At 42.9% G+C, this 12,301-nt stretch overlaps 1 protein-coding gene across 1 annotated transcript in view; it reads right to left on the bottom strand.

The window, feature by feature from the left end:
- The window catches only part of LOC137038400 (protein disulfide isomerase Creld1), a 21,694-nt gene extending 9,864 nt beyond the window's left edge, over positions 1–11,830 (bottom strand). The window contains exons 1-7 of the mRNA XM_067412929.1: positions 11,663–11,830; positions 9,446–9,572; positions 5,393–5,475; positions 2,336–2,446; positions 1,903–1,994; positions 375–554; positions 188–283 (exon numbers count right to left, since the gene is read on the bottom strand). Coding sequence (XP_067269030.1) covers positions 188–283; positions 375–554; positions 1,903–1,994; positions 2,336–2,446; positions 5,393–5,475; positions 9,446–9,572; positions 11,663–11,742 — 769 coding nt within the window. The 5' untranslated portion in view covers positions 11,743–11,830. The remainder of the gene's footprint in view (positions 1–187; positions 284–374; positions 555–1,902; positions 1,995–2,335; positions 2,447–5,392; positions 5,476–9,445; positions 9,573–11,662) is intronic.
- Between the last annotated feature and the right edge of the window lie 471 nt (positions 11,831–12,301).

Raw genomic sequence — 12,301 nt, 5'->3', positions numbered from 1 at the left:
TGGCTGCTGATCTCAGTTTTATATTACAATGTGGGGACATTTGGTCAATGTAATATAAACAAGTGCAGACACATGCACACAACTCACACGCACGCGCACACACACTCACACGCACTCACCCACACACACACACATAAACACACTCACCTGTGCACTCACCAACACACACACGAGCACACACACTCACCCACACACTTGCTGCTGTGAAGGATCCATCCAGGCTTACAGTCCTGACATCTGTTGGCCTGTGGTCCGCTGCACTTCTTACAGGAATGATGGCATGCTACCCCAAAACAACACAGATCATACAATTAATATATTAATATCCTCTCATATGAGTTCTGTCTCGTCCCGTCCGCAGTGAGTCGGGTCACCTGAGCAGGGCGGCTGTGTGTGATTGGAGCTCTTCTCTCTGTAGTATCCGTCGGCACAATCCTGACACAGAGCACCGGAGTATCCCGGATCACACACACACTCTCCGTCTCCCAGACGCGTGCCCTCACCCTCACAGCGGCCCAGTCCTCCACACACTCCTCCAGGGCCGGCCGGACACTCTGCACACACACATAGACACACAAACACAGACGCACACACACACAAAAGTAAATATAAGGACAGGCTTCTCTATTGATATTTGTGTATGTAATGTGAAAATGACATTAACACAGGAAGTGTAACTGTCTCTTCAGGAGTCAACAAAACCCTTTCACTGCTTCTGTGGAAAATATGAAAAGCTGCTCTGCCGGTTTGGTGCATCAGAGCAAATATTATATTATTTGAGTTGCCGTAAGGCAGAGAGACTCAAATGACATGGCTTGGGGACAATTAAACAAGTCAAGTCACATTTATAATACAGAGTGTGTGTGAGTGTGTGTTCTATGAGGACACACATTTGTATATTGACACTGTCATTACAACATAAACATGAAATATGAGGACATTTTGTGTATGTGTGTGTGTGTGTGTGTGTGTGTGTGTGTGTGTGTGTGTGTGTGTGTGTGTGTGTGTGTATACCTGTAAGTGTGTTTACGTGTGTGCATTTGAGTGTGTGCACGTGAGAGTGTGTGCATGTGAGTGTGTGTGTGAACTTGTGTGCATGTGTGAATGTGCGCGCAAGTATGTACGTGTGTTAATGTATAATTGCGTGTGTGCGCGTGTGTACATCTGAGTTAATTTGTAATTGCATGTGTGTGTATACATGCGTGTGCCTGTTTGTGTATGTGTGTGCATGTGAGTGTATATACGTGTTAGTGTGTGTCAATGTCTGTGTGTGAGTGTGTGCGCAAATATGTGTGTGTGTGATTGTAGGCCTATGTAATTGCGTATGTGTGTGTGCGTGTGAGCATGCGCATGTATATGTGTGTGGGTATGTATGTGAGAGTGTGTGTATGTGTGTATGTACGTGAGTGCATGTGAGTGTGTGCGCGTATGTGTATGTGAGTGTATGTACGTGTAAGTGTGTGTGCGGGCGTATGTGTGTGAGTGTATATGTAATTGCACGCTTGTGTGTGTGTGCGCATGTGAGAGTGTGAGCACGCACGTGTGTGTGTGTGTGTGTGTGTGTGTGTGTGTGTGTGTGTGTGTGTGTGTGTGTGTGGGCATGTTTTTGTGACATATCAGGACACACATGTGTATAATGCCATGGGTATGACACAGGTATTACAGGAGAGGGTGAAATATGAGGACATTACCCATGGCCCCACTTTTCAAAAGGCTTATAAATCACACAGGAGGAGTTTTTATGAGAAAGTAAAAATGCAGAATGTTTCCTGTGATGGGTAGGTTTAGGGGCAGTGTGTGTGTGTGTGTGTGTGTGTGTGTGTGTGTGTGTGTGTGTGTGTGTGTGTGTGTGTGTGTGTGTGTGTGTGTGTGTGTGTGTGTGTGTGTGTGGGGTGTGTTTACCTGCACATTCAGGCCCGTAGTGTCCAGGTGGGCAGCACAGCCGGAGCTCCTCGATGCACAGCCAGTCAAACAGGTCTGGAGACTCCTGCTGTCTGTAACCTCACACACACACACACACACACACAAACACACACACAAACACACACACACACACAGCTTTCTCAGAGACACAATATCTCACGAGCCCAGTAACACTCACAGCTCACACAGACACAGCAAAAGAGTCTTCCACACCAGGGCTTTCAGACTGGGCTCAACAAGGGAATGGCAGGGGAAAATCTAGAGAAATACATCATGCATGTGATCAATGTGTGTGGATTGACCCTTAGTGACCCCTGGATTCGGCTCTGTTGAGGATGTCAGTGAGAGTGAGCAGAAGCTTTTAACACGAGCCGAGAGTTTGGGCTTCATGTGGCGGTCAGTGAACACTCACCTGTGAAACCACCACGTCTCCACCTGGTCCTCTATCTGCTCCAGCAGACGGTTGCATTCAAAGTCAGATTTGTCACACGCCGCCTCTACGATCTCTAACAGACGCGTTTCACTGCACACACACACACACACACAAGCTTTTAAACAAAGGCTGTGGACTAGCGGTGGCACGGTACATGAAAAAAAACCCAGTCGTTCGGTTCGCTTGTCTCAGTTCGGAGCGTGTACAGAGGTGGACAAACTACACAACTTCATTACTTGAGTAAAAGTAAAAGTACCGCTGGTCAAATATTTCTCCGTAACAAGTGAAAGTTGTAAAAACAGATTTTTACTCAAGTAAAAGTACAGAAGTATTTGTTTTCAAAAGTACTTAAGTATCAAAGTAAATGTCCTTCTTTATGTCGCTGGATTATTGTATTATAGTTGTATAAATGCACATTATGCCATCATGGTTTAAGCCAGTCAGTGACGCTCCATCTGACACACTAGCAGACGACTAACTTAAACTCATTTAAATACTTGTAGAAAAGTTACAAAGCTCTTTATAAAGCTGCTGTCACTTTAAGGCCGAATGCACGGATCCAATACACTGATACACATCTGATATTCTCACAATTTTACTCTTCTCTTTCTCCCAGACGTTTATATTTTTCATATTTTATAAGACATGCACCAAGTGTATGCCAACTAAACTAATCTTGATTTATTTTTAAACTGAAACATACTTTCAAAGTATGGCTATGGGTGCACACACTGTGCCGAGGAACCGTCTTCTTCCATTTTGCTTTGAACTGATCAGTGTTCAAAAAAGTTGGGAAAATGTATATAACCCTATAAGAGAGATTCCTGATAAGACTGTCTGAAACAACAACAACAACAAAAATCATACTCCGACTTTCAGAGCTGGTACAGAAACGACTTTTGACCTTGATAGAAATGTAGTAGAGTAAAAAGTACGATATTTGTCTTTCAAATGTAGTGAAGTAAAAGTCATAAGTTTCCAGAAAAATAATAATCCAGTAAAGTACAGAGACTCAAAAAGTGAAGAAATGGCAGGTGGAAGAGATAAGGAAGGCTGGCCGGAGTTGGAGGATGTGGCAGTGTCATATAATGCTGGCCTTAAACCGCACACGCAAGCAGTGTGTTGGCAGGGCAGAAGAAGTGTGTAAGTGTGTGTGGAGAGCGAGAGCCGCGCACGCCCGTTTTGCACTCATTCACAGCGTTTGTCTCACGCAGCTGAACCGTGCCTCGTGTATTGCAAATACAGACAAATATCGTCCATTCTGTCAATTTTTACGGTGTTCTCCTCTGACACCTGTCATTCTCCTGCTTTGATTTATGATGGGCAACATACACTCACCTAAAGGATTATTAGGAACACCTGTTCAATTTCTCATTAATGCAATTATCTAATCAACCAATCACATGGCAGTTGCTCCAATGCATTTAGGGGTGTGGTCCTGGTCAAGACAATCTCCTGAACCCCAAACTGAATGTCAGGATGGGAAAGAAAGGTGATTTAAGCCGTTTTGAGCGTGGCATGGTTGTTGGTGCCAGACAGGCCGGTCTGAGTATTTCACAATCTGCTCAGTTACTGGGATTTTCACACACAACCATTTCTAGGTTTAACAAAGAATGGTGTGAAAAGGGAAGAGCATCCAGTATGCAGCAGTCCTGTGGGAGAAAATGCCTTGTTGATGCTCGAGGTCAGAGGAGAATGGGCCGACTGATTCAAGCTGATAGAAGAGCAACTTTGACTGAAATAACCACTCGTTACAACCGAGGTATGCAGCAAAGCATTTGTGAAGCCACAACACACACAACCTTGAGGCGGATGGGCTACAACAGCAGAAGACCCCACCGGGGACCACTCATCTCCACTACACATAGGAAAAAGAGGCGACAATTTGCACAAGCTCATCAAAATTGGACAGTTGAAGACTGGAAAAATGTTGCCAGTCTCGATTTCTGTTGAGACATTCAGATGGTAGAGTCAGAATTTGGCGTAAACAGAATGAGAACATGGATCCATCATGCCTTGTTACCACTGTGCAGGCTGGTGGCGGTGGTGTAATGGTGTGGGGGATGTTTTCTTGGCACATTTTAGGCCCCTTAGTGCCAACTGGGCATCGTTTAAATGCCACGGCCTAGCTGAGCATTGTTTCTGACCATGTCCATTCCTTTATGACCACCATGTCCCCATCCTCTGATGGCTACTTCCAGCAGGATAATGCACCATGTCACAAAGCTCGAATCATTTCAAATTGGTTTCTTGAACATGAAAATGAGTTGACTGTACTAAAATGGCCGCCACAGTCCCCAGATCTCAACCCAATAGAGCATCTTTGGGATGTGGTGGAACGGGAGCTTCGTGCCCTGATGTGCATCCCACAAATCTCCATCAACTGCAAGATGCTCTCCTATCAATATGGGCCAACATTATTGTTGCTTTCAGCACCTCGTTGAATCAATGCCACGTAGAATTAAGGCAGTTCAGAAGGTGAAAGGGGTCAAAACACAGTATTAGTGTGTGTTCCTAATAATCCTTTAGGTGAGTATAAGTATAGTGCACATGATGCATAAGGTGCAACTGTAACATTAAAGTTAAGATAAACTTCTAGTTTAAATCATTTACACAGGCCTTGGAAGTTTGGGCAAAAAATCTGCTCACGCTGAATTAAAGCCACATTGCATTGTTCTGATCAAAATTAACATGATTACATACAATTTTTTACGACAGTGTGTTGGTCAGCGTAAGGAGGAAACAACTTCTACATGATGTAACTTTTTTTTAAATACATTATCCTAAATTGTGGATAATTACACTATATATCATATGCTGATGTACATTTCTGGAGTGGTAACAATTAAAAGAAAAAACAACAAGAACCATACAGAACCGAAATCCTTGACCCTAAAACCGTGATACGAACCGAACTGTGGGTTTTGTGAACCGTGCCACCCCTACTGTGGACCAAACATTATGATCATAAATGAGAAAGTCAAACCTCCCATCTGAAACACATCACACTCACAGCAAGACAAGAAACATCTTTACCTGCGTGAGTATTTGGCCAGTTTCTCCTCTTCCCAAGCTGTATTGCCACCTCCAAAATTCTTATTGGCTGTTCGCTCCAATCCCTGAAACAACAGTACACTTTATACAGGTAAGCCGACTGGTCGAAACTCTTTAATTTCAGTGTCCAGACAGGAGTCTGGGCAGTGTTGAGACATCTACAGCACTGTCCAGACATCTACAGGATTGCCAAGACATCTACAGCAGTGACCAGACATCTACAGCAGTGTCCAGACATCTACAGCACTGTCCAGACATCTACAGGATTGCCAAGACATCTACAGCAGTGACCAGACATCTACAGCAGTGTCCAGACATCTACAGGAGTGTCGAGACATCTACAGGAGTGTCGAGACATCTACAGGAGTGTTGAGACATCTACAGCAGTCTCCAGACATCTACAGCAGTGTCCAGACATCTACAGGAGTGTCGAGACATCTACAGCAGTCTCCAGACATCTACAGCAGTCTCCAGACATCTACAGTAGTGTCCAGACATCTACAGAAGTGTGCAGACATCTACAGGAGTATCGAGACATCTACAGCAGTCTCCAGACATCTACAGTGGTGTCCAGACATCTACAGCAGTCTCCAGACATCTACAGTAGTGTCCAGACATCTACAGCAGTCTCCAGACATCTACAGGAGTGTCGAGACATCTACAGCAGTCTCCAGACATCTACAGTAGTGTCCAGACATCTACAGCAGTGTGCAGACATCTACAGCAGTGTCCAGACATCTACAGGAGTGTCGAGACATCTACAGCAGTGTCCAGACATCTACAGCAGTGTCCAGACATCTACAGCAGTGTCCAGTCATCTACAGCAGTGTCCAGTCATCTACAGCAGTGTCCAGACATCTACAGCAGTGTCCAGACATCTACAGCAGTGTCCAGACATCTACAGGAGTGTCGAGACATCTACAGCAGTGTCCAGACATTTACAGCAGTGTCCAGTCATCTACAGCAGTGTCCAGACATCTACAGCAGTGTCCAGACATCTACTACAGGAGTGTTCAGACATCTACAGGAGTATCGAGACATCTACAGCAGTGTCCAGACATCTACAGCAGTGTCCAGACATCTACAGCAGTGTCCAGACATCTACAGCAGTGTCCAGTCATCTAAAGCAGTGTCCAGACATCTACATCAGTCTCCAGACATCTACAGCAGTGTCCAGACATCTACAGGAGTGTCAAGACATCTACAGCAGTCTCCAGACATCTACAGGAGTGTTGAGACATCTACAGCAGTGACCAGACATCTACAGCAATATCCAGACATCTACAGCAGTGTCCAGACATCTACAGCAGTGTCCAGAGATCTACAGGAGTGTCCAGACATCTACAGCAGTCTCCAGACATCTACAGTAGTGTCCAGACATCTACAGGAGTGTCCAGACATCTACAGCAGTGTCCAGACATTTACAGCAGTCTCCAGACATAGACAGCAGTGTCTAGAGATCTACAGCAGTGTCCAGAGATCTAGAGCAGTCTCCAGACCTCTACAGCAGTGTCCAGACATCTACAGCAGTCTCCAGAGATCTACAGCAGTTTCTCCAGACATCTACAGCAGTGTCCAGACATCTACAGCAGTGTCCGGACATCTACAGCAGTGTCCAGATATCTACAGCAGTGCCCAGACATCTACAGCAGTGCCCAGACATCTACAGCAGTGCCCAGACATCTACAGCAGTGTCCAGAGATCTACAGCAGTGTCCAGACATCTACAGTATTGCCCAGACATCTACAGTAGTGTCCAGACATCTACAGCAGTGTCCAGACATCTACAGCAGTGTCCATACATCTACAGTAGTGTCCATACATCTACAGTAGTGTCCAGACATCTACAGCAGTGTCCAGACATCTACAGTAGTGTCCAGACATCTACAGCAGTGTCCAGACATCTACAGTAGTGTCCAGACATCTACAGCAGTGTCCAGACATCTACAGCAGTGTCCAGACATCTACAGCAGTCTCCAGACATCTACAGCAGTCTCCAGACATCTACAGCAGTGCCCAGACATCTACAGCAGTGTCCAGACATCTACAGCAGTCTCCAGACATCTACAGCAGTCTCCAGACATCTACAGGAGTGTCCAGACAGCTACAGCAGTCTCCAGACAGCTACAGCAGTGTCCAGACATCTACAGGAGTGTCCAGACAGCTACAGCAGTCTCCAGACATCTACAGCAGTGTCCAGACATCTACAGGAGTGTCCAGACATCTACAGCAGTGTCCAGACATCTACAGCAGTGTCCAGACATCTACAGCAGTCTCCAGATAAAAACTTGACAGATTTATCCAAACGTGCATTAAAAATGATAATAAATATCCTGTAATATGGTGCACATATTTATCAAAATGGTCATCTCTCGTTTTTCTTGCTGACTAACGAGTTTACAGTCACCGGATATGTTTTCATTACACAGGTAAATGTGACATTACGTTACATATTGTTCCCAAGCTGTTTTATTGATTACATATGACCTGATGAAGTTTTCGGTGCGTTGTACTAAGCTTTTAACATACCTTGATGTTCATTCATGTTTATTTTGCGCTGTAACTGGTATTAAAGTGGAGATGATCAGTTCACGCTGCCGCTTCTTTTGCGCTACTGTGATCTGTCACACCACATTAAACAGCATCATTATTTTTATTTTTTAAATGTCGTAATAAAACGTACAAATTATTAAATTGAGACTTTTTCAAATCAATAGTAGTACTGTCACAGGGTGTTTTGGTGTAGGTTCATGTTTCATGTTTTTTAGTTTATCATGTTCACGGTCATGTTTTGTCATGCACTTCCTGGTTTCGTCATGTGGTCTATTGTCATGTGGTCTATTGTCATTTAAACATTCATGTTTGTTATTGAATGTTTAATTCTACTGTCGGTGAGTGCTTGTTTTGTCAAGTCAAGTCTTTTGTTTGGTTTTGCCAAGTCTTTGTTTTATGTTTATGATTTTGAGTTATGTTAAGTTTGAATTAAAATAAATGAAACTGCACTTGGGTTCATCCAAACCTTGCCTCAGTGGACATATGTTACAAGTACCAAAGCACAAAGGTTACTGCGATTTACAATGTCCCGTTCATTCACCAACTGAAAACCGGATAGACTAATCGGTTTGTTTTGATTTAAGAATCAATATTGTTTCATAAAAATGAGAATTGATTAAAAATCGAGAAATCAATATTTTTTTACCCAGCCCTAGTAATTACAACAACTGGGTAATAAGTAGGTACTAACAATGTTAACTTTAAGCCATGTTTACACGGATCAGTCGTCCTGATATGTCTACCCCCATGCTTCACAGTAGGTATGGTGCAACTCAGCATTCTTTCTCCTCTAAACACGACAAGTTGAGTTTTTACCAAAAGTTCTATTTTGGTTTCATCTGACCATATGACATTCTCTCAATCCTCTTATGGATCATCCAAATGCTCTCTAGCAAACTTCAGACAGGCCCGGACATGTACTGGCTTAAGCAGGGGGACACGTCTAGCACTGCAGGATTTGAGTCCCTGGTGGCGTAGTGTGTTACTGATGGTAGACTTTCTTACTTTAATCCCAGCTCTCTGCAGGTCATTCACTAGAAATCAGACACTGTAAATCAGACACTGTAAATCAGACACTGTAAATCAGACACTGTAAATCAGACACTGTAAATCAGACACTGTAAATCAGACACTGTAAATCAGACACTGTGATTTTATGAATTTTTTTCCCTCATTCTGTCTCTCATAGTTGAAGTGGGGGGGGGGGGGATTTGCACAATTGGTTGCTGACTAAATACTTATTTGCCCCACTGTATGCATTCAAAATCATTAACACGTTTTTTTATAATATTTGAAATAAGGATGACGAAGATGTTAATTTTCCAAGGCATCGCCTTCACTGACAACCGTTTACTGTTGTTTTGTTGTCCAGCGTCTGAGCACAATTTGTGTTTTGGATGTACACACCTATTTTTCCATATGAAGGAAAGCCTGAATGCTCTCTGCTTGATCTATGTTTAAGTCACATGACAGACACACACACCTGGATGAAGCGGTCACTCAGCTTGCGGCAGGTCTGACAGGGGGCGGTTCTCACGGTCCCCACCGAAAGCAGAGAGCATAGCACCAGCACAGACACCAGGGGCCAGGACCAGCACATCCCGTCCGTCCTGCACACACATAGACACACACACACACACAACACCATGACTGAAAGGGCTTTATAAAGGCTGAATCCTTCATCTCACTCCGTCCGTAGGATGGTAAGAACTCATCATGGTCCTTTGTTTTAATATTTTGCACATGAGGATTCAATCAATGCACTTCCATTAGTATGTAATTACTGGATAAGGACTTTTAAAAGGGACGTATTATGCCCCTATTTACGAGATGTAATTTAAGTCTCAGGCGTCCCCAGAATGTGTGTGTGAAGCTTCAGCATAAAAAACCCACAGATAATTTATTACACCATGTTGTAAATCGCCTTTTTTGAGTGGAGGGACAAACATGCTGTTTTATGTGTCTTTAAATGCAAATAAGCTGCTGCTCCGCCCCCCTATCCAGAAGAGGGCGGAGCCTGTACAGCTCATCCCTCGGATACTCTGCCAAACACTAAAACATCTGTTTGGTTCTGATGATCATCTCTATCACGCTTACGCTCACGTGACATTGCAGTTCTTCATCATCATGAGATTTATTATCTATAAGCCATCAGTCTAAACTTCTAATATATGGTTTTCTGAGCACACACACACACCCGAAGCACACGCACAGAAAGCTGTGTGTCAGACGGAGCGTCCCGTGGGGATCAAACTCAGTTCTCTTTCACGCAAGGTTATGTCAAAAACACACAGTTCACATAAACACAGTCGTTCATGTCTGTGAACGTAAACGTGTATATTAGACGTGTGTATTAAAGTGACAGCAGTGTAATATACAGTATCTACTGCTATATCTGCCATTAATATGAATCAAACAGAAAACCACTCACTGCTCTCAACTGAATGACTTTAGTAGCTTTAATAAGAATACATTTCTGACTTGAATGCTCTGAAGATAAACATGGTGGACTGTGTACAGTTCATGGAGGGGCGGAGCTAAGATAATAAGGCGGAGTCAGTCACCGGTGGTGGGCGGGGCCTACACATGTGTGACGTCACTTGGAGAACATTCTTCCAATGTGTTTCAGATTTATGGGAAAATAATAAATGGGATGAATGGATTTTTACCACAATAGGGTGGTTGTGTTCACACAATTATGTTTAAAAACAATATAAAAGTGAATTTTGCATAATAGGTCCCATTTAAAATCATTTTATAGAGGCTCTGCACTCAGAATAACACATTTCTTGCTGATTTAATATTTCTGACTAGAAAAATGTATATTCAGATATAATGTTAATATTCAGTTAAACAGTGTTCAAGCTTGTAATGATTACAATATAAGGATAATATTACAAATATGACATGGCATAACTATATCGTGTAGCTACCATATTATAATATGTGCAAGGCAATCTCAGCATCAACAACAGCTTTTCTAAAAACATTAATATGTGACCCTGGAGCACTTCAGCAGTCGTGCGTCTCACAGGTATATTTGTGTCAAAATTATCCATTTTTCTTTTATGCCAAAAATCATTTGTATTTTAAGTTCATGTTCAATGAAGATATTTAGTAGATTCCCTTCCATAAATATATATTTTAAAAAAGAAATAGTAGTAGTAATAAACATTGCTAAGGACTTCATTTTGGGAACTTTAAAGGAGATTATCCTTTATATTTAGATATTTTTTTTTTGCACCCTCAGATTCCAGATTTTCAAACAGTTGCCAAATATTTCCCTATCCTAACAAACCACACACACCACTGGAAATCTTATATAGATTTGATATGTATAAATATCAATTTTTAATGACTGGTTTTGTGGTCCAGGGTCACATATATTAGATGTTTGATCCTTCATGCACTGAAACCCAGCATCAGTTCCTCTTCCTGTTTGTGGTCAGCACTGATCTGAGATCATCCTCAGAGACTCGAGTGATGCTGATGCTGCATGTGTGTAGGCCACTGACTGACTGCTGGAGTTTATATATTCATGCAACATCACAGCTCAAGTCTTCATATAAACGATGTCGATCAAACTGTGTTTCTCCGGCGATGCTTTGACGCGACGCTGGATTAAAACATTATGGCATTTACCAGCTCTCTGATTTGAATACTGACGCAAGATGCTTTGTTTTCTGTTCTGTATACTCACTTCACAGGTTGTGTTCGGATGGTAAACAGCCTCCAGTTTTTTCCCACAGAAATAGGTCTTCTGGTGCGTTTCAGGAGCATTTATATCGCTGCTTTACACATCTCTGGCATCGCCGTCCGCGATAGCGCTCACTCTTCTAGCTCATTCTGTGTGTGTTGCTGCTGAGCGCTCAAGTCCCGCCTCCTCGCGTGAACAGCCAATCAGTATTAAAGAAGGATTATAGTGCGCCAATCACAGACCGCCGTGTGCCAAGATGAAAGGCGCGGATCGCATGTCGTCATAGCCCCGCTTTATTCATCTCAGAATACAAAACATCTAACATTTTTTATCCTTTTTTTTTTTTTTTTTTTTAAGAAATGCACATTTTGATCCATATTTGATCAATTTTGATCATAGTTACTTGCTCAAAGGACGTTTTACATTGTTATAGTGAAGTCTGTGGCTGGTATTGTATTTTTTATAATGTTACTTGTGTGTTTTTTGTGACATTTTCTTTTGTTTTCTCACACACACACACACACACACAAGGTTATCTATCAAGCTATGCACCGATCAGGCATAACATTATGACCACCTCCCTAATATTGTGTTGGTCCAGTTCTGATGCTCACGTGCCACTGTTGGTGCTTTCGGCGGGGT

Source organism: Pseudorasbora parva, chromosome 13, assembly GCF_024679245.1.
Source record: "Pseudorasbora parva isolate DD20220531a chromosome 13, ASM2467924v1, whole genome shotgun sequence".
NCBI lineage: Eukaryota > Metazoa > Chordata > Actinopteri > Cypriniformes > Gobionidae > Pseudorasbora > Pseudorasbora parva.
This window is presented reverse-complemented; position numbering and strand designations above follow the sequence as displayed.